Consider the following 24545-nt stretch of genomic DNA (forward strand, 5'->3'; position numbering starts at 1 on the left):
CCTTTGGGATATGAAACCACAGACCTATTCTACCTTTGTGATATGAAACCACAGACCTATATGATAGGTCCATGATGAAACAAAATCACAGATGTGTGGTATCAGTATCGTCTTTCTCGAAAAGAAGACTTTACTACCTACGAGGTCAAACATATCAGGGTTAATAAAAATCATATGTGCCCCAGAGTCATAGCACGTCAAGAATGAGACAACAGTGTATTGTTTCCGTCATCCAGACGGCATTGCTGACGTCATTCCAATCTTATTGTGACATGAGGTCGGAATGACGTCACACTAGAAACGATGTCATTGCTGAAGGTTGTTGACGTCATTCGACAGATGGTAGTTCCGCTGCTGTTGTGACATGCTGTGCTTATAGGTAAACACTTAGATTTGTCTCTATGTAGACATCTCTTCGGTAATAAATAGAACATTATATTCGGGTTCAAGTCATACTATGTTTACGACACTCGTACCTTTATTTCGGAATTTTGACACTTGTGTCGTAAACATAATATTACATGAACACACATTTAATATCCTATGTTTCTGAACAATAATTTAATCTGGAAAAAAATATATGTCATGTCACAAATCAGAAAAATACAGAAGCACTTACCATGGCTGATCTGCTTTGTGCTGCGGCTGCTGCACTTTCACGTCCTCGTCGTAGTTGAGCTCTTCGCCCTGAGGAGGAGAAAAGTGGTGTTAATGAGTATACGCCAAGACAAACTTCATCAGTAACAAACGCAGACTGTAACTTGTTCTCATATTGTGCTGATTCCTTTCATAGATTCAAGATTCAAGACATTTTTGAACAGAACACCCTCAGCGGGCAGGGTACAAATCTATACTACAGATACAGTATGTTGTACAGAAACTCAACATTGTAGTGAGTGAGTGAGTGAGTATGGTTTTATGCCGCTTTTAGCAATATTCCAGCAATATCACGGCGGGGGACACCAGAAATGGGCTTCACACATTGTACCAATGTCGGGAATCGAACCCAGGTCTTCGGCGTGACGAGCGAACGCCTCAACATTGTAAGACTAACATACTAGCATACAGTAAATAAGGGGGGTTAATGACAGCATTTACAGGAACTGTGTAACAGGTTACATAGCCAAGTTTGTCCAAGTTCAACTAAACTTATTTTGACAAGTACATAACACTCAAGAATTATATTTCATTTTAATTCTTTCCTAGATATTTGTTCCAATTACTTGTCTTAGAGTCCACAATTCATCCTAGTACCAAGGAACATTAGCATCAATGTCTTACCTCAACGGAACCAAGCAGAATTTGTTCTTAAAGAGGGAAAATCTAACTTTCAGGATCAATGTTCTATTCCTTCTCAAGTTCCCACCAGTAAAATCATCTGCAACATTTCACACTAGCTTCGCGAAGAAACAAAATGATTCATTAATCCATGAGTATCCGAGACATGTTGATCTATAGGATGTCCGTTACCCTATGGACAGGTACCAAGCTCCTCCAGCAAGGAAAAAGCTACAACTGATGACATGCCCTGCAGACTCAGGTCGATCAATGAATTACGTTTATCTAAACTCTCTCGTCTTCCGAACAAACAGACCCCCACAACAAACAGCCAGTGATCAAAACACCTGAGACTCATGCACGCACCAAATGGGAGTCTCAAAATCATGAACAAATCATTAGTTATGATAAAAACCTCGTCATGACCCCCAAAAAAGATTTTTGTGAGAAAAATTACATATTAATTAATGTTTCATTTTTCTTCGACTTTTGAAAAGTCATACATAACAAAAAAATGCATTTTAATTAAGACAATTTTTAAAGTGGATAGATTTATTGTTCAGTTTTCTGGTATAATTGCTCCTTCATTTCATGTGTTAGTTGACTGGGTAAACAGTGTTGTATACTTTACCATATCACTATTTCAATTAACTTCTGAAACATCACAAAAATATGCTTTTGGTTTTAACAAGAAAAACTTCTATTTTTTAAAAAACACAAAAGATCTCACCTGCTCTCATACTGAAAGAATGTAAACCCAGCTGTGATATGCTATGTTTTGAACACGAATGTCCGCGCTGACCAGTGGTATACGGTCCAGGGACTTCGCATTGTCTGCTGATCACTGTTCTAGAAATCAATCACCAGCCAATCATAGGACTGGCGGAAACTTAATCCCAACTGTCGAAAAAACCCTATTGCCTTTTGTTTTTTGTGTGAACATGAAACTTGTGGAGTCTTTGTGTGTATTATCTTCACAGCACAGGAGGTAATTAAAACAAGATATCCACGGCTGGACGCTCCGGTATGGAAATTATGACCAGACCAGATGATACAGAACAGGTGGAATGTAAAAGCGGGAATGTGGAACACAGGAGTTTTTGTGTCCAGAAGACGATTACAACAAGTATTCTTGAGGCACGGAGCAACTCTTCATCCTATTTGAGATATTCCATCAAAAATGCATCCAAAAAATAGATCCCACTCTCATTTGAAAAAATTAAAAGAACATTTTAGTCCGAGATGAAGAGTTTATAATGGAGTCACATTAACTCAGCAGGAAGTGAATATAATAATTTCAGTCAAAAACACAGATCAGAGAAATCCATTTCTTATGAATCATAGACTCTGTGTATCTCGGCCAGTGGTCTGTCGAGCTTGTGGCGGACGAGGCTGTCACAGGGAGTGTTGGCTCATGGGCAGCGAGAGATTAACTGACTCCGAGTTACGACAAAGTTGCAACATGTACACACCGTTGTTTACCATTCCCAGTGGCTGTGAGCCACAGTTCTTTGCTGCGGCATTGCCGTCATCGACGACCCACAGCCGCAGAAAGTAGAAAACAAACACTACATTTCATGCCAAGATGGTCTTGAAACTGCAGCAGGCAACATCTCACAGCTACAATCACCAACACGATGACAATGGTCACATGTCGTGCATTGCTGCTTAGTTAAAAAAATAACAATTATTTGAAGAGGTCTTTTAAAACGTTTGCAGAAATTGCATTTTTAAAACCAGGTTTAGAAGGAAAACATGAACACACACATAAAGTGTGAGGTTAATGAGAATGTTGTCACTGGACAATTCATGAGTGAGTGAGTGAGTGAGTGAGTGAGTGAGTGAGTGAGTGAGTGAGTGAGTGGGTGGGTGAGTGAGTGAGTGAGCAGCTTCGAAAGCTAATCCAGTAACACTCTTTAAGTCAGGGACACCAAGCATAGACTTTACTAACCTTACCATGTGGAAAAACAAACAGCTCTTTAGTATGACAAACACTTAAGACTACTCTGCTACCCAACAAGCCTGCTCAAGGTTGAACTTATGTGGCGAGGCAAGGCGAGGCGAGGCTTGGGTTTGAAATTGAAGATTAATGCACTGATATACCTGTGACTTACACACTTGTGTGTCATAAATCACAGCAGGAACGTCAAAGTTTATAATTCTCTATCATATTTACAAAATGTTAATTTCACTGGGCATTTGTGATATTTTGTTTGTTTGTTTGTTGTTTAATGTCGCACTCAGCAGTATTCCGGCTATATGATGGCAGTCTGTAAAAAATCAAGACTGAACCAGGCAATCCAGTGATTGACATCATGAGCATCGATCTACATTTTGGATATGAAGACATGCATCAGCCAAGTCAGCGAGCCTGACCACCTGATCCCGTTAGTTGCCTCTTATGACAAGCATAGTCGCCTTTTACGACAAGCATGGATTGCTGAAGACCTATTCTACCACAGATCTTCACAGTTTGGGTATATATGATATACTACTCAGCATTTGCTAAGGAAAATAGTCATCTTCAGTTAAAGGTGTGTTCTTAGCAAATGTTGAATAGCATATGTATAAGTTTCAAAATGATGAATAACAGTGAATAAGAGAAAAATGGTACACGGTACTCATCCATGGGTACAGCATTAGATGAATCGGCATAGTAATCCCTACATTATCAATACAATGAAAGAAATAAACATCAATGAACCATTTGTGGCACCAGATAGGTTGTAGTAGTGGCATGGCGCCTGATGTGATCATGTGACAAGAGAGGACGATGAGTGTTATCAATAACAATGTTGCTATATTCTCGCTGTGAATCACAAACCATCTCCGCCTTGAAAGACACTTCTTCCAGTGGTTGTAAGCCTGGTGAAAGACTACCACAGCCAACTTTTTATAATTAGACCAGAAGTTTTTCTTCCATTTTGGCGAGTAATGATTTCTGAATCTCTGGAAAAACCTTTTGAAGTCGAGCAGCCTCCCAAGTGCATTTCCCCCGACCACAAACATGTAAGCAGTCCACTTGGGCTTGATCAATACCAAAGTGCAATTCAAGCGAACATGCTTTTTGCCCAATAATTGACACATTTGTTGGTCTGAAGCAAGACACGTTTATCCAGCATGATCCCAGTTATTTTCAAACTCTACAGAGGGATTTCATACAATATTTGATGGCGAGAAGTGCTTACTCTAACACCAAGTCATTGTCAGCACGCTATACAGGAATTTAAAGATTATAAAAAATATTTTTTTCTGAAATTGACAGATCACATACCATCTCATGAATCACATTGTTCTTCTTAAAGAACGAATGTGCACAATTTCCACACGATGGTGGCTGAAGTAAGGAGTCTGTTTGAATACGTCGGCTCCCAATACCACCCGCTCATTTCCTCCGTTCACCTGCTGTTGTCACTTCAAGGGTTAACTCTCACACTTGTAAGCCTACTGCCACTTGTTCCTGTTGCATTGCTTGTATCTTTCTATCTCGTAATGACCTCTTGGGAGGTTTTACTTTTTCCAAGTAAGACCTTATCCCGGGTGTGAGGTTTTACTTTTTCCAAGTAAGACCTTATCCCAGGTGTGTGGTTTTACTTTTTCTAAGTAAGACATTATCCCAGGTGTGAGGTTTTACTTTTTCCAAGTAAGACCTTATCCCAGGTGTGAGGTTTTACTTTTTCTAAGTAAGACATTATCCCGGGTGTGAGGTTTTACTTTTTCCAAGTAAGACCTTATCCCGGGTGTGAGGTTTTACTTTTTCCAAGTAAGACCTTATCCCGGGTGTGAGGTTTTACTTTTTCCAAGTAATACCTGGTATAAGGTTTTACTTTTTATTAGTAAGACCAGGTATGAGGTTTTACTTTTTATTAGTAAGATCGGGTATGAGGTTTTACTTTTTATTAGTAAGACCTGGTATAAGGTTTTACTTTTTATTAGTAAGACCGGGTATGAGGTCTTACTTTTTCCAAGTAATACCTGGTATAAGGTTTTACGTTTTGCTAGTAAGAGCTGCTGATTTGAGTAGCATCGAAACATCAAAAACAAGAAAAGAAACTTTTTTATTATGGATGACAGAAACCAAACCTGCAACCTCACATATCGTGTTAAGTTTTGTAACCAACAGTTTTCCACTTAGCCACCGTGGCAGCTGGTGAAAGAACATTCAATTTTAGATGTCATGACTTTAAGTTTTACTGCATGTGTTTCTTCTCTCATAGGCCTTGATCGCATTCCTTTAAAACAGCGACACACTGTATTGTTTCGCTCTAAGACATTTCGATGTTTTCTTATTTTTTATGTTATTTGTTTCATTTAGACAAATAAATAAAGTGAGATAAAGCACTCCTCGCTGGTTATGGTCGCGGAAGTAAGATCTTGGCAATCGGGTATCGGCAATGTACGACCAAGAAGTTTAATGTCTTGCCATAACATCATCCTGCCACAGCCTTTGTTGTGGACGTCAATTAAGAAACTTATTTTACTGGTACTTTATACTATTACACAAACCATACAGCTGTAGATCTCCTTTAAACATACTGGACAATATCATATAGTAATTTAGGTTTTGGACATGTTAACTTTAACTAAATTCATATTGAACATCTTGTAAAATCTTAGATACAATTATATTTGTAATTACTAATTATGATTTGTAATATTGCTAGTAAAATTGAACATGCATAATGTGGAATAAAAAGTCACCAAAATCTCCCATCTTTCATGGATTTAAAAATGATCTGAAGTTTGACACGATACAGGCAAGTGAGTGATTGAGAGAGTTGGGTTTAATGCTGCTTTGGACAGTATCCTTGAGGCACACAGCAAATGTTCATCCCATTTGTGTTCATGAGAATATTCCATCAAAAATGCATCCCAAAAAAAATTTCACTCTCATTTCATAAAACTCAAAGAACATTTTAGCCTGAGATGAAGAGTTTATAAGGGAGTCAAATTAACTCTGCAGAAAGTGAATATAATAATTTCAGTGAAAAATGTAGAGCAGTAAAATCCATTTCCAGTTATATCATGGCATGTCAGCTTCATGTGGGAGGTGTGAGTGAGAGAGTGAGTTAGTGACAGTCATTAACTGAGTGAGATGAGTGAGTGAGAGAGTGGTTGTATGACATGGATTTGGTGAGTGAGGCAATGGGTGATGAGATGGGCTGGTGTTGACCGAGTGGATGAGTCGGAGAACACAGACAAAACATTATCATGTTCATTTACTGCTTGTTTACAACAGATAGAACTCTTATCAATATCTTGTAGACATTTCTGAACATTAAGATACTCTGTCAGTCTGAAGCTTGTAACATTAAAACAAATGACAAGGACTCAATTTTCATGCTTAATTTTAAACACTACAGAACAATTAGGATTGCAAAACAATTTTATGTGCAGACTAGCAGACTTCAACATTTTTCATAGAAATATATTCTACTAAACTATCTATTTCACCATTTGAAGATGATTTGATAAAACAGACGTGCTCCATCTATGATTGATCCCATGGAGCAGACGGACCACAGTAGTAGAGAGTAGGTTTAACTGAAGGGTGTGATGCTATCACTGGAGGTGTGGAGCACAAGGCCGATGGGGAGGGAGGGAATTGTTACAGGTGTAGTGAGATTACGATGTAGATAAAACATACAACTATTATCTTACAATTGCTCCACTGCCATCTTGCCCAACATCAGCGAGGAAACACACCGAAAACAGTATCCTTACTTTTCCCATGATATGACACTGGCCATAAATATAAATACAGTTCAACACTGTGATCCCATGCACTTGCTGTAGTGCTTGAGCACTTCACAATTTTGACAGATCATACTGAGCTTAAAACAATTTGCATGTTTATGAAGTCTATGGAGTTTGGGAAAGTATTTCCATTGCAAAAGCACATCTGAGAGTAGTGATACATTGAATCTAATATTTTTGGTCTCCCAGTTTCAGCTGTGGACAGGACCATGAACATATGGTCTTCAGATTTGCTGGGAAAATTGTAACATTTCTGACAAAATGGATCTTAAAATCAGCATGTCAGAAGCTCACCTTATATACTGAAATTTGACAATTATGAAAAAAGTTCTAAAATCTAAATTTACAATACTGATTAAAGCTCGTATTTTTCATATATATGGTAAAGATTGGTCACTTGGGTAGATTTTGTTTAGGCACACAAATTCATTTGTAGTGCATATAAAAACATGAATAGTTGAAATACTAATTTGGCAAATGTTTAAAAAAATAAATATTTAAAAATTGCAAATTGCACCTATTGAAAGAGTGACTCAAACTTTTATGCTGTGTTTTAAGACTCCTGAATAATTAATGCTAACAATGTCTGCTTGACTGTCACATGAGCTGTTGGGGCGCAAATAAGCAGACATCTGAGGAAGTATGTGTAAGGAGCTTAGCTCCAGCTACCTGCTGCCAGCAGATGTCCAGTCTCAATACTAAACCTTTACAACAAAACTTGCTTCTGCTTGGCTAACGGAAGCAAAAATGTTACCGAGTTGTTTTCATCTGTAGAGATACCAACCATATGTGTCACGCAATACTCACTTACAAGATAGATACAATTTTATTTTTGATTTTTTTATGTCCTACATAAGACTAAGATTTTGTGTCATCTACTTCAAAACGACATTTGAGTTAAAGTGATGACAAAATCCCTATTCTAATAAAAGCATGCAATATTATCTTCAAATAATTATAGTTTGGTTGATGAAGTACAGATTTATCAAAATTTCAGGAAATGTCAGCATCTGTAAATGGTGAAGAAAATAGCAACAGACTTTGTGAGCGGGCATGTACTTACTCATGTTGTGTGAATCAAGCTAGCTAAGACAAAACGCCTGCAGTAAATCCCTTAGTCTGGCTCAAGCCACACAGTATCCACACACTGACTGCAATCACCGCAGAGTCATGAACGAACACACAGATCAAATCAAGATAGATTTCCTCCTATCAATGATTAGGTAATGAGAGGTCAGAAAATAAACAAACATTGTTACACCTGGCGAGACGCCTCGTTTGTACAGGTGAGCCTTGAACACATGGCCACCTCTCTGCAGGTAGTCTCCCTGACTGTCAATCAATTCTCCATTACCCCCTGTGCTCAGACGCTTCAACAATGAAGCAAGGACGTCTTACGAAGGTCTTGTTCTCTATGAAGGACTGACAAAGGTCTTGGACAACCATTGGTCAATCGTGCATCAGAGAGAGGTTTAGGCAGTGCCCTGACTGTGGGTCGACTCAAGTAGACGGACACCACTGCAATTCAATGACCATTCTTGAATATCCTCAACAATGGATGAAACTGTGACTCAACTTGTTCAATTTTTCAAGGATTTTGTTGCACTTGAAATTGTTCTATTAAGCTTGGTGTCAGATTTCACAATGACTAATCCACCCTTGAGTAGGTCAATGCTGTATTTAGAAGTTTCTGATATTCTGTTTGTCAGATAAGATGTGGCTGAATTATAGATTACCATGTCAACCGACACATCAATCTTCACACATGCTCTGCATAAAAGTGTCAAATATTCAATCACGCCGGTCATAGTGACACATTTCTCCTTAAGAAAACATAAAACTTAATTCTGTGAAGCCGTCAAATAATTCTAAAATAATTTTAAACACTTTCTTGTTCAACTGAATGCAAGTCTTTCAATATTTGTGGAACATTTCACTTCTTCTCTCATAGTTTCCATGGTCGTGTTTCCAGGCAGAAACTTGGAGCTAGCATTGGGTCACAGGAAATCGCAGGAACAATGGTCAATACTAAGTCCTCTTGACCAGTGTAGGGCAAGCACATCGATACGTGAGAAGCGCTTGCAATCGAGTGGTCAGTTGACAACCCACTTGACCCTATGAAGTCAATAATGATTATTGGGCAGTGACTGACGTCTGCTGTTTCATAACTTGATGACGTCTGCTTGGCACTTCTGACTGACTAAGCTCAACTAATCATTCAGACAGTATGATACATGATGGGTGATTTGCCACTCTGCACTGATAGACTTCATAACACTACCAGGAATGGTAATTGCAGAAATCCTTACACCTCACGATATCTCCTGCAAATCACCACTCGATGACTGCACATCAAACAGACAAGTTGCTGCAAATTTCCTTACATCACAAATTCAATCATACGCAGGCTCTTTCCTCGTTGAGAGAGTAGCTCATCATTGATCATACCTCTAGCGGTAATCAGACTAAACCATGTGACAAACCGCCTTTCTATATCTTCATCTCCTGTCTTGAACAAACTCCACAACAAATCTTGCTAATGTGACTTCAAAAGGAAAATAGCTGATCAAGGCACACCGAACACTTGAGACTATTATTCAGTCTTACGCATCCATATAAGTTGTCACTTGATCTCTCACGTTTTCCATCATCAAATTTGTCACGGGATCTGGTACATTTTTATCAATGATTTCACAAGAACAGAGCTCAAAGGCTCAAATCCATTGACTGACGCTAAAAACCTCCTCTGAAGCTGCTCAGTGTAAAAACTGTCCCACTAGGAACAGCAAACTGCAGACAACTGAGCAGACGCCACTAGCAGACGATCACCAGCAGACGGACAAACTGAAATCAAAGGTGATCATCCCTAGCCTCTGGCCAATCTGTCCCCTCATCATCTTATCTTCTTATGTCCACTTAACTGACCATAGGGCCATAAACCACAGCCGTGTCATCTAACATTAGAAGTCCGAGTGGACAGTCCCTCCAAACAAAGCAAGTAGGGTTGCCCCTGGTGTTTGGGCAGACAAGGGGATGGTTTGGATAGCCTACCATATCAGCCTTTGAACTGCATAAGCCATTAGATAAATCCTGCCTTCAGGTAACACGGCCCATATGACTGGGCCACCTCCCTAACTGTGTGTGCACCAGCGTGCGTGGAATGTCTGTCACGCAACCTCACACACACAAAAGAAATGCACACTCCTTGACAAATTGTCTTGCAAGACTTGAGACATTTTACATTTAGGACATTTCAATAATAACAGAAAGACTTTGCTCACATAATGAAAGTCAATCATCTGTGATCACTGCATAGAATTTGGCAAATATTTTAGAAAGAATTCATATTCAATGAAGTCCACCTTTTCTCATATTCCTACTCACAGATGGTCACATGTCGATAAACCCATGGGTGGGAAGACTTCGTGAAAGGACATTTACAGAAGGCATTGCTTGTGATCAATTGGATAATTATTAGTCAAGTGTTCTTAATTAAGACTTGCAGATGTTGGCTCAGCTAACAAGTTAAAGACTTTACAATGGTGTTAAGAGTAACTCATGTTTAATTGTGAGACATAATTCACAATCGAGGACATGACAACATTTCTATAAAAGGCCACAATAAAATAATTATTTGATTTTCATCCAAATTATAAAAAATGTGAGGCCAGGACGAGTCCAAATTTACTACTCGCGGTACTTGACCCCCTATTACCCGATCCTACCTGGGCACCCACTGTAGGTCTCAAGAGTTCAAAATGTCGGATTGGGAATTGGTAAAAACGGTTTCAATACACCTACAAAACAATCCGATTATGCATACAGTGAAGAGCTGGAGCTTTATCTTATCAAACAGATCAAAGTTGCAAGGAATGCTTCTTTATTGATATTGTTATTGTTATTGTCATGAAACAATACATCACGTGAGAACAATGGGTCTGGGTACTCTTGTGTGTACCCAGGTCCAACTCAGGATTCACCTGACCCGAGTACATAAGTACCTGAATACCTGAGTACCCAGGTACCATCCCAGCCCTATGAGGTGTACGCATTATATTGTTGATGGATGTGGCTCACATGTAGGACTATGTTTGTATGTTTGTTGTTTAACTCCGCACTTAGCAATATTCCAGCTATATGACAGCGTTCGGTAAATAATTGAGTCTGGACCTGACAATGCAGTGATTGACATCATGAGCATCGTTCTATGCAGTTGGGATATGATGACTCGCATCAACCATGTCAGTTAGACTCAGACCACCTGATCCCGTAAGTCACCTCTCACGACAAGCATAGTCGACTTTTATGGCAAGTATGGGTTGCTGAAGACCTATTCTATCTTCACTGGTGTGTAGGACTATGTACAGGGTATGATTTAGTCTGTCTTACAGACACTGATACAAATACATCAAATACAGCTCATGCAAGTCTATAATGTTTGGTAAGTCTAGATTTCTGCAGCAATGAAGAGAGTATTTGGGCTCCTTTTAATTAATTTTTTAAAGATAATTTAACAACTTTCTTTTCTGTACGATATGTTTATTTCAGAGACACGATGTTAGTCTTGGTATGAGTCATCTCCTGAAGTAGGAAGAGAACTCACAAAGTGTCTGTTGATACTTAGGGGCAAGAATGATGTGAAGCCGGGTGATGAAATTCTAATAATTTATCTGTTATGGCCTAATTAAGGATAACTTCGAGCTACTCATTGATCACCCCCAAAGTTAAAGTGGCCTGGAACTAGTGTTGTATCTAGCTGCTGTATTTTGTAGTTATGTAACAAACATAGGAAACAAAATAAATAAAATTGATAAATGGATTTCAAAAGTATGCTGCAAGGTTTTGTTTATGGGAGTATTGTGAAACCAAACATAACATTTACCGGTATTACCGTCGCATATGTCGAGATATTGGGCAATCCCAAGAGTATTATCAGATAAGTATTCTCATCTGGGGGTTACATGTGATGAGAAATCAAAATGTGCAGCTTTTGAAAACCTATGTATATATACAAAACAGTGATATCAGGAGTTGATTAAGTGTTTTGTGAAAACTGGTCTGTTCAGCATTAAATTTAACAATCTTTGTAGACATAAAAAATAAAAATAAAACATTTGTTTATGAATTTGCATTTGACTCTCACTGCGAACTCACACACAAACCACTAATGATCATCTAATTATCCAAAGTTTTTCCAAATCCACAAAAACATCCGATAAATATGGTTTCAAATTTGGTTCCAGGCATCCTACTGCAGATAATTCCTGAAGACACTGGCAAAACTAAAGTGGTGCATTTAAGAAGCTGGCATTCCAGCTCTCAGAGGTAACAGCTCGCTGTTTGTGTCAGCACAGAGAATGTGATCAATGTGCGATCCAGTCCAGGGGACTGGTGAATTTATTGTGTAAACTGGTCAGCAGCTTCGCTTGTATTTTCACCATCCTTCCGCCCCCCCCTCCATCTGTCCTTGGACAGACGCCCAGAGGTAACAATACTGTGAGGATTCTGCTAATGAAAATTAATGCGACATGATGATGATACAAGCATCATCAGGATGATCGGCTTCGGCTTCCGAGATGTCATGTACTTAGCAACCATCATGTTTTCTATACAGGGCATTTCCTGGGGACAATATCAGGCCATAAACTGGCTGGGGTGTGATAGGAACTCTGTGGCTTGGTCAGAGAGACAATGTAGGGGAATCAAATAATGCTATTACGTCCCATGGCCGACTGACTCCACAAGGTCTGTTGTGAGAGTTTCACATGGTTTTACTGTCAAACAGCTCACCTAATATGGTAATGTTTTTTTAAGGGCAAAATGTCAATTTCAAAGGGCCTTTTTCCCAATTTATTGAGTAAAGGGTATTGTCCAATCTCCATAACAAATTGTTGACTGATCCTTGTCAAAAGCATATGGTGGTGTTCACATGATTACAAAGACATACATTGCACCCTCAAAGGGTCTCACACCTGGGAGCTGTTGTGGAGAGTCATTACACCATGGGGATAACGAGGTGGAGCATGGAACAAACAGTATGTGTGGGTGCGGAGTGTGAGGTAAGGGGTGTTACGTGGAGCGGGAGGGGGAGGGGTAAGAAAATAGTTTGGGTAGATAGGTCTATGTAAAGACAAACATTTTGGGTGGGGATAATGTTGGAGATATATTGATGAGGAAAGAGGTAGGGACGGTTGGTGGGGGAAGAAGGGGGTAGGAGAATGATGGTGGGGAGGAAGGGGGTAGGGGAATGATGGTGGGGAGGAAGGGGGTAGGGGAATGGTGGTGGGGAGGAAGGGGGTAGGGGAATGGTGGTGGGGAGGAAGGGGGTAGGGGAATGGTGGTGGGGAGGAAGGGGGTAGGGGAATGGTGGTGGAATGGTAGTGGGGAGGAAGGGGCTAGGGGAATGGTGGTGGGGAGGAAGGGGGTAGGGGAATGGTGGTGGGGAGGAAGGGGGTAGGGGAATGGTGGTGGAATGGTGGTGGGGAGGAAGGGGGTAGGGGAATGGTGGTGGGGAGGAAGGGGGTAGGGGAATGGTGGTGGGGAGGAAGGGGGTAGGGGAATGGTGGTGGAATGGTGGTGGGGAGGAAGGGGGTAGGGGAATGGTGGTGGGGAGGGAGGGGGTAGGGGAATGGTGGTGGGGAGGAAGGGGGTAGGGGAATGGTGGGGGGGAGGAAGGGGGTAGGGGAATGGTGGTGGGGAGGGAGGGGGTAAGGGAATGGTGGTGGGGAGGAAGGGGGTAGGGGAACGGTTGTGGGGGAAGAAGGGGGTAGGGGAATGGTAGTAGGGAGGAAGGGTGTAGGGGAATGGTGGTGGGGAGGAAGGGGGTAGGGGAATGGTGGTGGAATGGTGGTGGGGAGGAAGGGGGTAGGGGAATGGTGGTGGGGAGGAAGGGGGTAGGGGAATGGTGGGGGGGAGGAAGGGGGTAGGGGAATGGTGGTGGGGAGGGAGGGGGTAGGGGAATGATGGTGGGGAGGGAGGGGGTAGGGGAATGGTGGTGGGGAGGGAGGGGGTAGGGGAATGATGGGTGGGGAGGAAGGGGGTAGCCACTCAATCCTCAATACAGTCGCCATTTATGACAAAAATGGGAATAAAAGGTTTAACGGGAAGAGGAATAACTGTCAATAGGTAAAGCGTAAGGCAAAATTGCTGGGTGAACAAAAATGAAGTGAGAGAGAGATTGAGGTTAACACTGCAGAAACATCAGAAAGGCATCTTTTATACCATTAATGCCGAGTGCCAGGCAGGTAACAACTAGTGCCACCTTTTTAATGTCTTTTGGAATGAAGAGGCCAGGGGATCTAAACACTGACTTTTCGCACACCAGGCCAATGCTGTATCCACTAGGCAATGGAGGCGGCCATTGTGGAACAAATCAACTGATTGTATTTGAGGCAAGTTACAGACAGGGAAGGCAGTGGCAGAACACAGGAGTTGGCAAGACATCTGGAGATGATGGGTGAGGTGAGGTGAAATGGGGTTTAACCTCGCATCTACGATTATTGCACATATATAGTGTTGGTGTGCGGCTGCTTGTACTAGTTCGGACTAATGCCAATTTTTAGAGTGCTAGCCCACTGAGATACCATGCCGCAGTATTAACATGAATACCCCACTCAGACACAGAATACTGACTCTGAGCCAACCAATCCTTGTTTTAGCCCCTTTATGACATGCATCAGGCAGGGTAACAACAAGTCCCATCTTTTATCTGATTGATGCAGCCGGGGATTGAACCCCTTACATCTCTGGGCGGATGCTCTACCACTGGACCATCGAGGCGGTCTGGAGATTATGGCCATGAGAAATACTTCGAACACTTCGTCGCTAACAGTTGTGAAGATGGAGGCTAACAGGCAATCCATATGCATTGATATGAGGCCTCTCTTTGTTTTCAACACCAACAACAATTAGCCTCAATTATCTCCTCTACAAAACAACTGCCACATACCTAGCACCAATAGATTGCCTATTTGCCGGAGATGATAATCCTCTTTGATGCAGCAGATATTTTTGCCAGTTTCTCAGCAGGGGTCTGATCTTTGGAGATAATGCTTGTCTACCACACATCAATACTCAATCAACCTTTCACACAGAGGGTTATTAATATAATAATGTGTTTATTCATTTAGAATTACACTGGTAGCAACATTTCCTAAAGGTGCAGTATAAACTGTTCTCATGTCCTTGCTGAAATATCGACATCAATTTTTATCAATAATAATAATTTGCTTTCTGTAAATGCTTTGAAACTGATGCATTAGTTTTAAGTCTTACAAATAGAAAATACCACCTCAATGAACAAAATGGATCAATAGTCTATTTGTTGTCAATGTAAACAAACATGGGGAAAGGTAGGTAAAGCGATGTATACGAAGGAGGTCTTATCTACACCACAAATTGATCCTGGTATTGGGTGATTCGGTGGGCTCATTGATACAGCAGGTACATGGTGTCACTGATCTGGCAGCGACACAGTATTCTTGGCCTCCTGAGGCCAAACAATGAAACACTTGTCTCAGGTTTATCATGCAGTCAGGTAATAAAATAAAATAAAAAATTCATAAACCATTGGATATTTAAGTTTAGGCAACACAGATTAACAGTAACAAGAAAGATTCAGGTGTTCCTTTACTTATTTTCAGTAGTATAGATGAAACAGAATATGTTTCGGGTTGAGTCCGAAACAATGAGTGAATCAGTCACCAGAAACACTTATACATATTTTTCTGACCAATATAACAGTAGCGACCTTCAACATAGAAAGCCTTATGGATCGCAATTTCCACAAGCTGCAGTAAATACTGCAGAGTGTTCATAGTGGAGACGGCTTTTGTGATCTAAACGAGCCATGTTTGTCTAGCAATATGGAGTAAGAATTTCCAATAGTTGCCCCACGTTTGTCCACTGTAAATGGGGTACTGTTGAGTCCTGTGATCAATGGTCTACCTTCCATGGCCCGAGGCCTACGACACAGCTCGCTGGACACTGAGAAAATAAATTGTAGAATAAATAGATATTCTCCTAAGTTGGGCATTCTTCCACCTAATTTCCTGCCTGTCATTTGTCATTGGTAAAGATATATCACCGATCTATTACTCGCTCTGTGGGCAAGTTGGACATTCCAGTTGGGTTATTGACCACTACGACAAACTGCAGTCTAGCATTTTCTTACTGACATATTCGATCTCTTATCTTTAATATTTTATTTGTCATGATCACGACCACTTTTAATACCAGCACCCATATATAAAAAAATACGCTTATTGATTTCTTGGAAACAGAAACTAAAATTGAAAACACCCACTATTTTTACAATGTTTCAATTCAAATAAAAAGGTCCTACGGCATGATAATTTAAGTTGGGTTTATGACGTATCGCGTTCCATATAAAAATAAGTAGGATATTATTTGAAGACCATGATTGTTGCCCAGGAGGAATAACATCCCCAAATATGGTCATTACAATGTTTTTACACAATAATCCTAGTTTATAGGTATTATTTTCTGATCAAAATAAATCTTCCTTGAAATATTTATTTTTTCCACCAAAAGGTCATATGAAACCATATTCCAACTTTAACGTCTGAAAATAGCCTGGTTGAAGACGACCCCAGTTATTACCTGCCATTACCCTGTCACATGTCATCGATTAAATGGCGGTGATCTTCTTTCATGGATTTTAAACATGCCTCAAAGTCTCCAGTTTGACAGTGTACTTATTATCCCTCGCTCTCAAAGATTCTTCAGGAGCATCCTCATTCAAACAACTTTCTAAAGAAACACAAAAGATATCTATTATCTGCTTTGTTGTTCTCTAAGCATAACCTTGGAGGCAGCCACCTACCAACATGTCCAATGGACAAAGGTCATCGGCCAACATGTGAGTGGGAGGGAATACAAGCAATATTGCCCTGTGACTGTTTGTACAATATCTTAGAGCAGTCACAACTGTTATGTAAAGCAAGGTCATAAATGGGGTTACGTAATTTTATCACCTGTGCGTATGGCTTTATTGCAGTCCATTAGGGCTGGAATTTATGTGGTGTTTGACTAGAGTCTCCAGACACACAGTGTTGGAGTGTATCGGCTGTGGTGGTCACACTGATTGCTATATAGGCCTGCTGTAATGAAGGTTTAACTGCACTCAAGTCTACCTTGGGGGTTGACCAAGTGTGATTGTCACACAAACCCCTGTCCTATATGAACACACAGATATATTCATATCTGGAATTAGTATTCTGTACCCTTAAGTTATTTAAATCAGATCTAAAACATTAATTTTGTAACTGAATGACAATTAAGTCGACACTAACATATGCACAAATAAACATCTTGTATATACATTTAATATCAATATTTCCTGTTATTTGTGGATTTGTTTTGATATTTGAGGATTCTTCCATAAAACATATAATAAACTGGTCTGGAGACACAAAACTTTAATGGACAAAACCATCTCTATTTTCTTTGATAGGCATTTAGAAGTTGGTGTACTAAGTAAGGATAAGAATTTATGGATGAACAACTTCTTTATTACAATTAAGAGCGGCGTTTAGGTGTAGGTTCTAACACCGTTATCAAGCAAGTGCCTCCTTCTTGTATATATACTTGTCAACCACTCTCTGTACATCACTTGCTTGATAATGGTGTTAGAACCTAAACACTAAACGTCGCTCTTAATTGTAATAAAGAAGTTGTTCATCCATAAATTCTTATCCTTACTTAGCTTCTCTATTGTTTGTAACAAACTTTCAGAACTATTTCTTGCCCAAACTAGACCCAATTTATGGATAACAACTTTTTTATAAGTTCTTCTAAACTTCTTCCAAACAAAGAAGTTTTTCTGCCTACATTGTCATCCGTCAACTTCTAAGAAATGCCCATCAATCAATACTTCTTGCCCCTGCATCAGTCGAATGATGAAGTTCTGTCCACCAAGGTTCGAAAGTCTTCAGGTTCTTCCTACTTCAAAAGGCCTCTCAAGGACCTGAAAATTAGTCTGGCCTTCAATTTAGAAGCATTTCATTTCCACAAATAACCACAATGTCTTAACTCCTTGAGACAAAATGTACTGGACAACCCAGGTTGAAATGAGACAGAACCAGGCAGGGCTGTTCTGCAGTGCTTCACCAGCCTCCCTGGCCCAACACCTGGCCACAGAGAGGGTAATTTAGGGGTCGTGAGAAAGGCTTCAAGATGGCCGCTAATGATGCCAGGTTATAATTTTCCAATTGAACAGCTCCAGAATGGTACTGTGGAGGCAATGCTGGTTCAGGATGTAACATATTAAGCAATTTCATGGAGCACAGGGTCCGATTCGAGGACTGCTGATACCTTTGTCATGGCTTAACACACCAACATGATAGTTCCTACGCTCACTCTAATTGGCTGTCTGGCCCATATACAGTGTATGGTCTCTGCAGTAGAATATAAAAGAAACCAAAGCTCTCATGCACAAAAAGACAGGTTCAAAGACTGATATTGAATATTTATCAATACAAAGTTCACATGCGTGGATCGATGCTCGTTATTTCAATCACTGGATTGTGTGGTCCATATATCCATGTTGTCTGCCTTTATATATCCATGTTATCTGCCTGAATATACCCATGTTACCTGCCTCAATATATCCATGTTACCTGCCTTCATATATCCATGTTGTCTGCCTTCGTATATCCATAGTATCTGCCTCAATATATCCATGTTGTCTGCCTTCATATATCCATGTTGTCTGCCTTCGTATATCCATAGTATCTGCCTCAATATATCAATGTTACCTGCCTCAATATATCCATGTTATCTGCCTTCATATATCCATGTTACCTGCCTCCATATATCCATGTTATCTGCCTTCATATATCCATGTTATCTGCCTTCATATATCCATGTTATCTGTCTTCATATATCCATGTTATCTGCCTTCGTATATCCATGTTATCTGCCTTCATATATCCATGTTATCTGCCTCCATATATCCATAGTATCTGCCTTCATATATCCATGTTACCTGCCTCCATATATCCATGTTATCTGCCTTCATATATCCATGTTACCTGCCTTCATATATCCATGTTATCTGCCTTCATATATCCATGTTATCTGCCTTCATATATCCATGTTATCTGCCTTCATATATCCATGTTATCTGCCTTCGTATATCCATGTTATCTGCCTTCATATATCCATGTTATCTGCCTCCATATTTCCATGTTACCTGCCTCCATATATCCATGTTATCTGCCTTCATATATCCATGTTATCTGCCTCAATATATCCATGTTATCTGCCTTCATATATCCATGTTATCTGCCTTCGTACATCCATGTTACCTGTTTTCATATTACCACATTACCTGCTTTCATATATATATACCTAATCTGATAAACTATAAACAAACATATCCGGAAAAACCTGCATTCTTATCTCCGTATCACCTGTTTTCATATTACTATATCAATATTTGTTTTACCATATAAGCCATGTTCATATCACAATACCTATGTTGATATAAACATCCATATTACCTGCATTCAATTAACCATGTGATATGTGTTCATATCCCCTGTGCAAGGATTAACATCACAAAGTTTCAAATGTATGATTCAGAAGAATCCAATAAATGATGACATACAATGCAAAACACAGTTTCTTTGCCTCTATTCTTCCATGACAAAACATATTGCTAAACTGTAGTGGTGCTTACAGCTCCTTGAAGTGTTGAATTATTAACTCATCTGGTTTCTCTGAAATGTATACTACTAAAATAAAAGAAAGAACACTCAATTCTTTCATATGACTTAAGTTTATCTGTCAACAGATTAATTATAGTGATATGAAACATGGGTGTTCTTTAAGAGATTAACCATAGTCATAGATAAGATAAGATAATATTTATTCCAGAAACGTTCCATTAAGGGACAGATGCAATCTTAAAAGACAAAACATTAAGATACACAATGCCATTTAGAAAGTGGTCAAATGTAACAAATGCTATATTTGGGATAACACTTTCTTAGTAAAGTACAGATTCTCGTACTTTTTAGGTTGAGTCCCGTCCGGGATTCGAACCCACACTTGCCAGAGTGAGGCACCTAATCACCAGCACACAAAGTCAACGATCTAACCCACTCAGGAAGCCTCACTCTGGCAAGTGTGGGTTCGAATCCCGGACGGGACTCAACCTAAAAAGTACGAGAATCTGTACTTTACTAAGAAAGTGTTATCCCAAATATAGCATTTGTTACATAAAACATTAAGAATTATATATACATATATACTGACATACATAATTTACATTCCTGTAGACACAAAAATAAATAAATAAATAAATAAATAAATAAATAAAAAAATAAAAAAATGTGTGCCCCCAAAATGTGTAACTTCTTTTGAGTAGTATATAATGTACTTTCTTTGAGGTGTTTCATTGGATTTTCTGTCTAACATGCAACCAAATTTTAGGAACTATGCACACATGTCCGACATCTTCCCAGAGACATTCTCATATCACCATTATGACCACCAGTTCAAGTCATCCTTAAAGGAGCACTAGGCACAGGGATTTAGGCAGCCCCAGCCAATTTGATTATCAAGAAAAAATCTTGGTCATCTGCTAACTCAAGTTTCTGTTGATCAATGTCAGCCAATGGTTACCATAGTAACATACAAACAATGTTGCAATTTCCCAAATGACACATCCACATATACTGGAAATGAGCATGGGGGCCTAAAGCTAGGTCTCCCTTAAAATAGACAGCAAACAACTTCAGTATCTCCATCGATATTATCTCCTTTGAAGATTTTGAAGCAGTAAATATTAATAACCAAATGTACATTAACTTCCATGACCATCTGTTAAGGCCACACTAAGATAAACAATTTAATATCATATTTGGCAACATTTAGCCAATAATCCTTGTTGATACAGGTGAGAATTAGAAATATAAGAGAGAATGGTATGTCAACAGATGCAGGGCCCCTGCCCCCACCAATCTCTTCCTGGGATTCCCCCCGAGATGTCAACTATGCACATATAGATGGAGTATACAGGCTACACACACTTATCCCTCAGTCAATATGTATGAAGTATATCTCAAACATTCCCTGTTAGCCTCTGAGACACACCAGTATGTTGACAATATGGACTAATAAACCAGCCGCATTCATTGGCCCTGAGAAGCAGGACAGGGTTTTCAAATTATGAATGCGGTGAAAAGTGTCCAATATTACAGCCATACGATTTAAAAAAGTTGAGGATCACCCAGTTCTTTTCTATTACAATAGTTAATCTGTCATGTTATGATTAACTATATAAATACATAAAAATCGGAACCGACCTCAGTCACATAGGACCCATCTGATAAAGCAAACTTCGGTCTTCGGCAAAGCAGCCACTAGGTTTCACTGCCACCCCTATAAATATTTTTGGTATTTCTGGGATCGTCATCCTGCTGATAAACTTCTGATTGAAGGCGATAATTATTTTTAAAAATTTGGGAGAGAGAAATAATGTACATTCTTGCAGGGACAGCTTGTTACAGTGGGTGAGTGAGTAAGTTGGGTTTAACGCCGCTTTTAACAGTATTCCAGTTATATCACAGCGTATCAGCTTAATGTGGGAGGAAAGCCCAAAGTGATGCAGGTCTCAGACATTTACCACTTCGGTGAAACCCACGAGCACGGGTACGGTGCTGACAAACCTAGAAACATAACTGGGGCGAACTGGGATTCGAACCCACAACCATAGGTTTCTGGCGTGCCCAAGGGACGCAACTCTGCACAGCGAATCGCGGCGCCTTAGACGACTGGACCACCCATGCCCCCGCTTGTTACAAAGGACACTCATGTATGACATATCTCCAGCCAACTCTTCCCCTTGGATAAATGACCAGTGTTACAAGTAACCTATTATGAGTGAGTGAGTGAGTATCGTCACTATAATCACACCCTTTCACATTAATGTGGTAGGAATGTGATGCACATCTTGGCAAATGTTTATCACTTTGGTGAAACCCTAAAGCATGGGAATCGGGCAGAGAAATCATGAATCATAAGGACAAATCTGGGTCGATAATTGGATTCTCACACACCAAAGGGAGACAACTTATACCTCAGACAACTGAAACACCAATGCCCTTACTACCCTATCATCATCCAGTGGCGTGATCATGTCATATTCTGTGGATGCATTTTATATGTAATTACAGTGACAATCTCATCAGCAGTATTCATTTCTTTGTACACTTACTAAACACGGCATATTTGGCTTTTATTGTCAAATAACATGCTTACCTCATCAAGTGACCTGACAACATAATATTTCCATGAGAAGTCAGGAATGAAAATATCGACTTTGCAGGTCAAGAGATAAACGGATTTGACAAGAAAAGCCATTATCATCTACGTAAGTGTACAAAGAAATTAATACTGTTAATGTGATTGAATTGTCTCTGTTCAATATTAATATGTCATGCGTCAACACTATATGATCTGACCAAACAGCCAAACATCCTGTATTAAGTATATTCTGACTGATTTGTCTGAAAGCTAAACATCAATGAGGCAGACTAAGTGTTATATCACTTTCTGTGAAATATTTAGATAGATAAATTGAATTTTAGCACTAAATAGATAATATCATATTTTATGAGCAGATTATTCATTCATGTCTTTCCAATCATAACTTGAAATGATGCCTGAACGGAAATGAATGAATGTATTAAACAGAGAAGTGTAGAGAAGGTTTTATATTCATTCAAATCACTAAAACTGTTTGTGGAGTGCCAGAGAATGCAAGCTCAGACTTCGACACAGTGGAGTCACCATGACAAGGGAGGTAACTCCTCAATACCCTTGTGACAAATGTCACACAAGTAAAATCCTTGCTGACAGTGAAGTGACTGAAGTGTTGATTATTTTCAACAGTCCTGCATTGAGGGGACAACTGTGCAATGAGAAAACTTCTTCCACATATATCACATGTACCCAAGATACCTCCATGAGATAAAGAAGACTTATACCAGTTATATCACATGTATCCAAGATACCCCCATGAGATAATGAGAACTTATACCAGTTATATCTAATGTACTCACGATACCTCCATGAGATAAAGAAGACTTGTTCCAGTTATATCTAATGTACTCACGATACCCCCATGAGATAAAGAAGACTTGTTCCAGTTATATCACATGTGCCCAAGATACCTCCATGAGAAAAAAGAATTATACCAGTTATATCTAATGTACTCACGATACCTCCATGAGATAAAGAAGACTTGTTCCGGTTATATCTAATGTATCCAAGATACCCCCATGAGATAAAGAAAACTTATTCTAGTTATTTCACATGTACCCAAAATACCTCCATGAGATAAAGAAGACTTGCTCCAGTTATATCTAATGTACCCAAGATCCCCCATGAGATAATGAATACTTATTCCAGTTATTTCACATGTACCCAAAATACCTCCATGAGATAATGTACTAAATATACCGCCATGAGATAATGTACCCAATATACCTCCATGAGATAAAGCAAACTTATTCCAGTTATATCACATGTAATCAAAATGCCCCTCAGATCACATATCAAATAAACCGAAGATACTTGGCCTATACTCAGATCCATATATCACTTACCAACAAGGGGACTGCCTCGTACAGGGACGGGACTGCTGCTGGCAGAGGAATGGGGGCTGCCATATTTCCTGTTGTCTGCTGGGTCTGTTATGCCATCATTGCCGTACTGGAGGAAGATCTTCACCTCCTCTTCCTCCGTGCCATGAGCCTCCAGCAAGATGGAGATGTTCTCCTCTGGGTTGATCTCCCGCTCTGTGAAACACACGCACAAGTTATAGTCTTCCCTTCAGTTCTGTCACAACTGTAGAGCTTGAAAGGGCAGGGTGGGGTTTACAGATTATTGCACTAAATTGTGATATATATATATTACCAACCAGTCCTTGCTTTATCCCCTAATGCTGAGTGCCAGGCAGGGTAACACCAAGGACAACCTTTGTAACGTCTCTTGGTATGGAGTGAGTGAGTGAGTGAGTGAGTGAGTGAGTGAGTGGGGAGTGAGTGAGTGATATGTCAGCAATGTTTCAGCCTTAGTCAGCAATGTTTCAGCCTTAGTCAGCAATGTTTCAGCCTTAGTCAGCAATGTTTCAGTCTTAGTCAGCAATGTTTCAGCTGTTGCCTGTAAATAATGACAGATTAATAACGATTAACTACAGTAACATGAACAAATGGAGTGGTCCCTTACTTTTAATGAGTAGTATATATAATTAATCATTGAAGCATCTTTTTCTGTCAGTCTGCTGAACTCACCATAGTTCTTCCATCTCTCCACTAGGTGGCAGTCTTGCACACTTGGGTCCCGGACGCAGTCGATGACATCTTGACCAGTAGAATCAGGGGTGACAGGAACCTCGACACTCGCCTCAGCATCACCCAGGTGAACTCGGAGAATAATCTGTGAAGAAAACATCCACATGCATTTTGTTGCCCTTACTC

General features: G+C 39.8%; 1 protein-coding gene across 4 annotated transcripts in view; it reads right to left on the reverse strand.

The window, feature by feature from the left end:
• Positions 1–24545, reverse strand: part of LOC124131846 (apoptosis-stimulating of p53 protein 1-like) — a 137994-nt gene that overhangs the window by 70612 nt on the left and 42837 nt on the right. For 3 of the 4 annotated variants that reach the window (XM_048403567.1, XM_046495340.2, XM_046495339.2), the window contains exons 2-4: positions 24360–24504; positions 23673–23864; positions 620–687 (exon numbers count right to left, since the gene is read on the reverse strand). In XM_048403567.1, the coding sequence (XP_048259524.1) occupies positions 620–687; positions 23673–23864; positions 24360–24504 (405 nt within the window). Of the gene's footprint in view, positions 1–619; positions 688–8098; positions 8633–23672; positions 23865–24359; positions 24505–24545 lie in introns of those variants that run through there. The other variant, XM_046495342.2, reaches the window with a different exon arrangement.

The sequence above is a fragment of the Haliotis rufescens genome, unplaced genomic scaffold, assembly GCF_023055435.1.
Source record: "Haliotis rufescens isolate VD_foot unplaced genomic scaffold, xgHalRufe1.0.p SCAF_3, whole genome shotgun sequence".
NCBI classification, from domain to species: domain Eukaryota; kingdom Metazoa; phylum Mollusca; class Gastropoda; order Lepetellida; family Haliotidae; genus Haliotis; species Haliotis rufescens.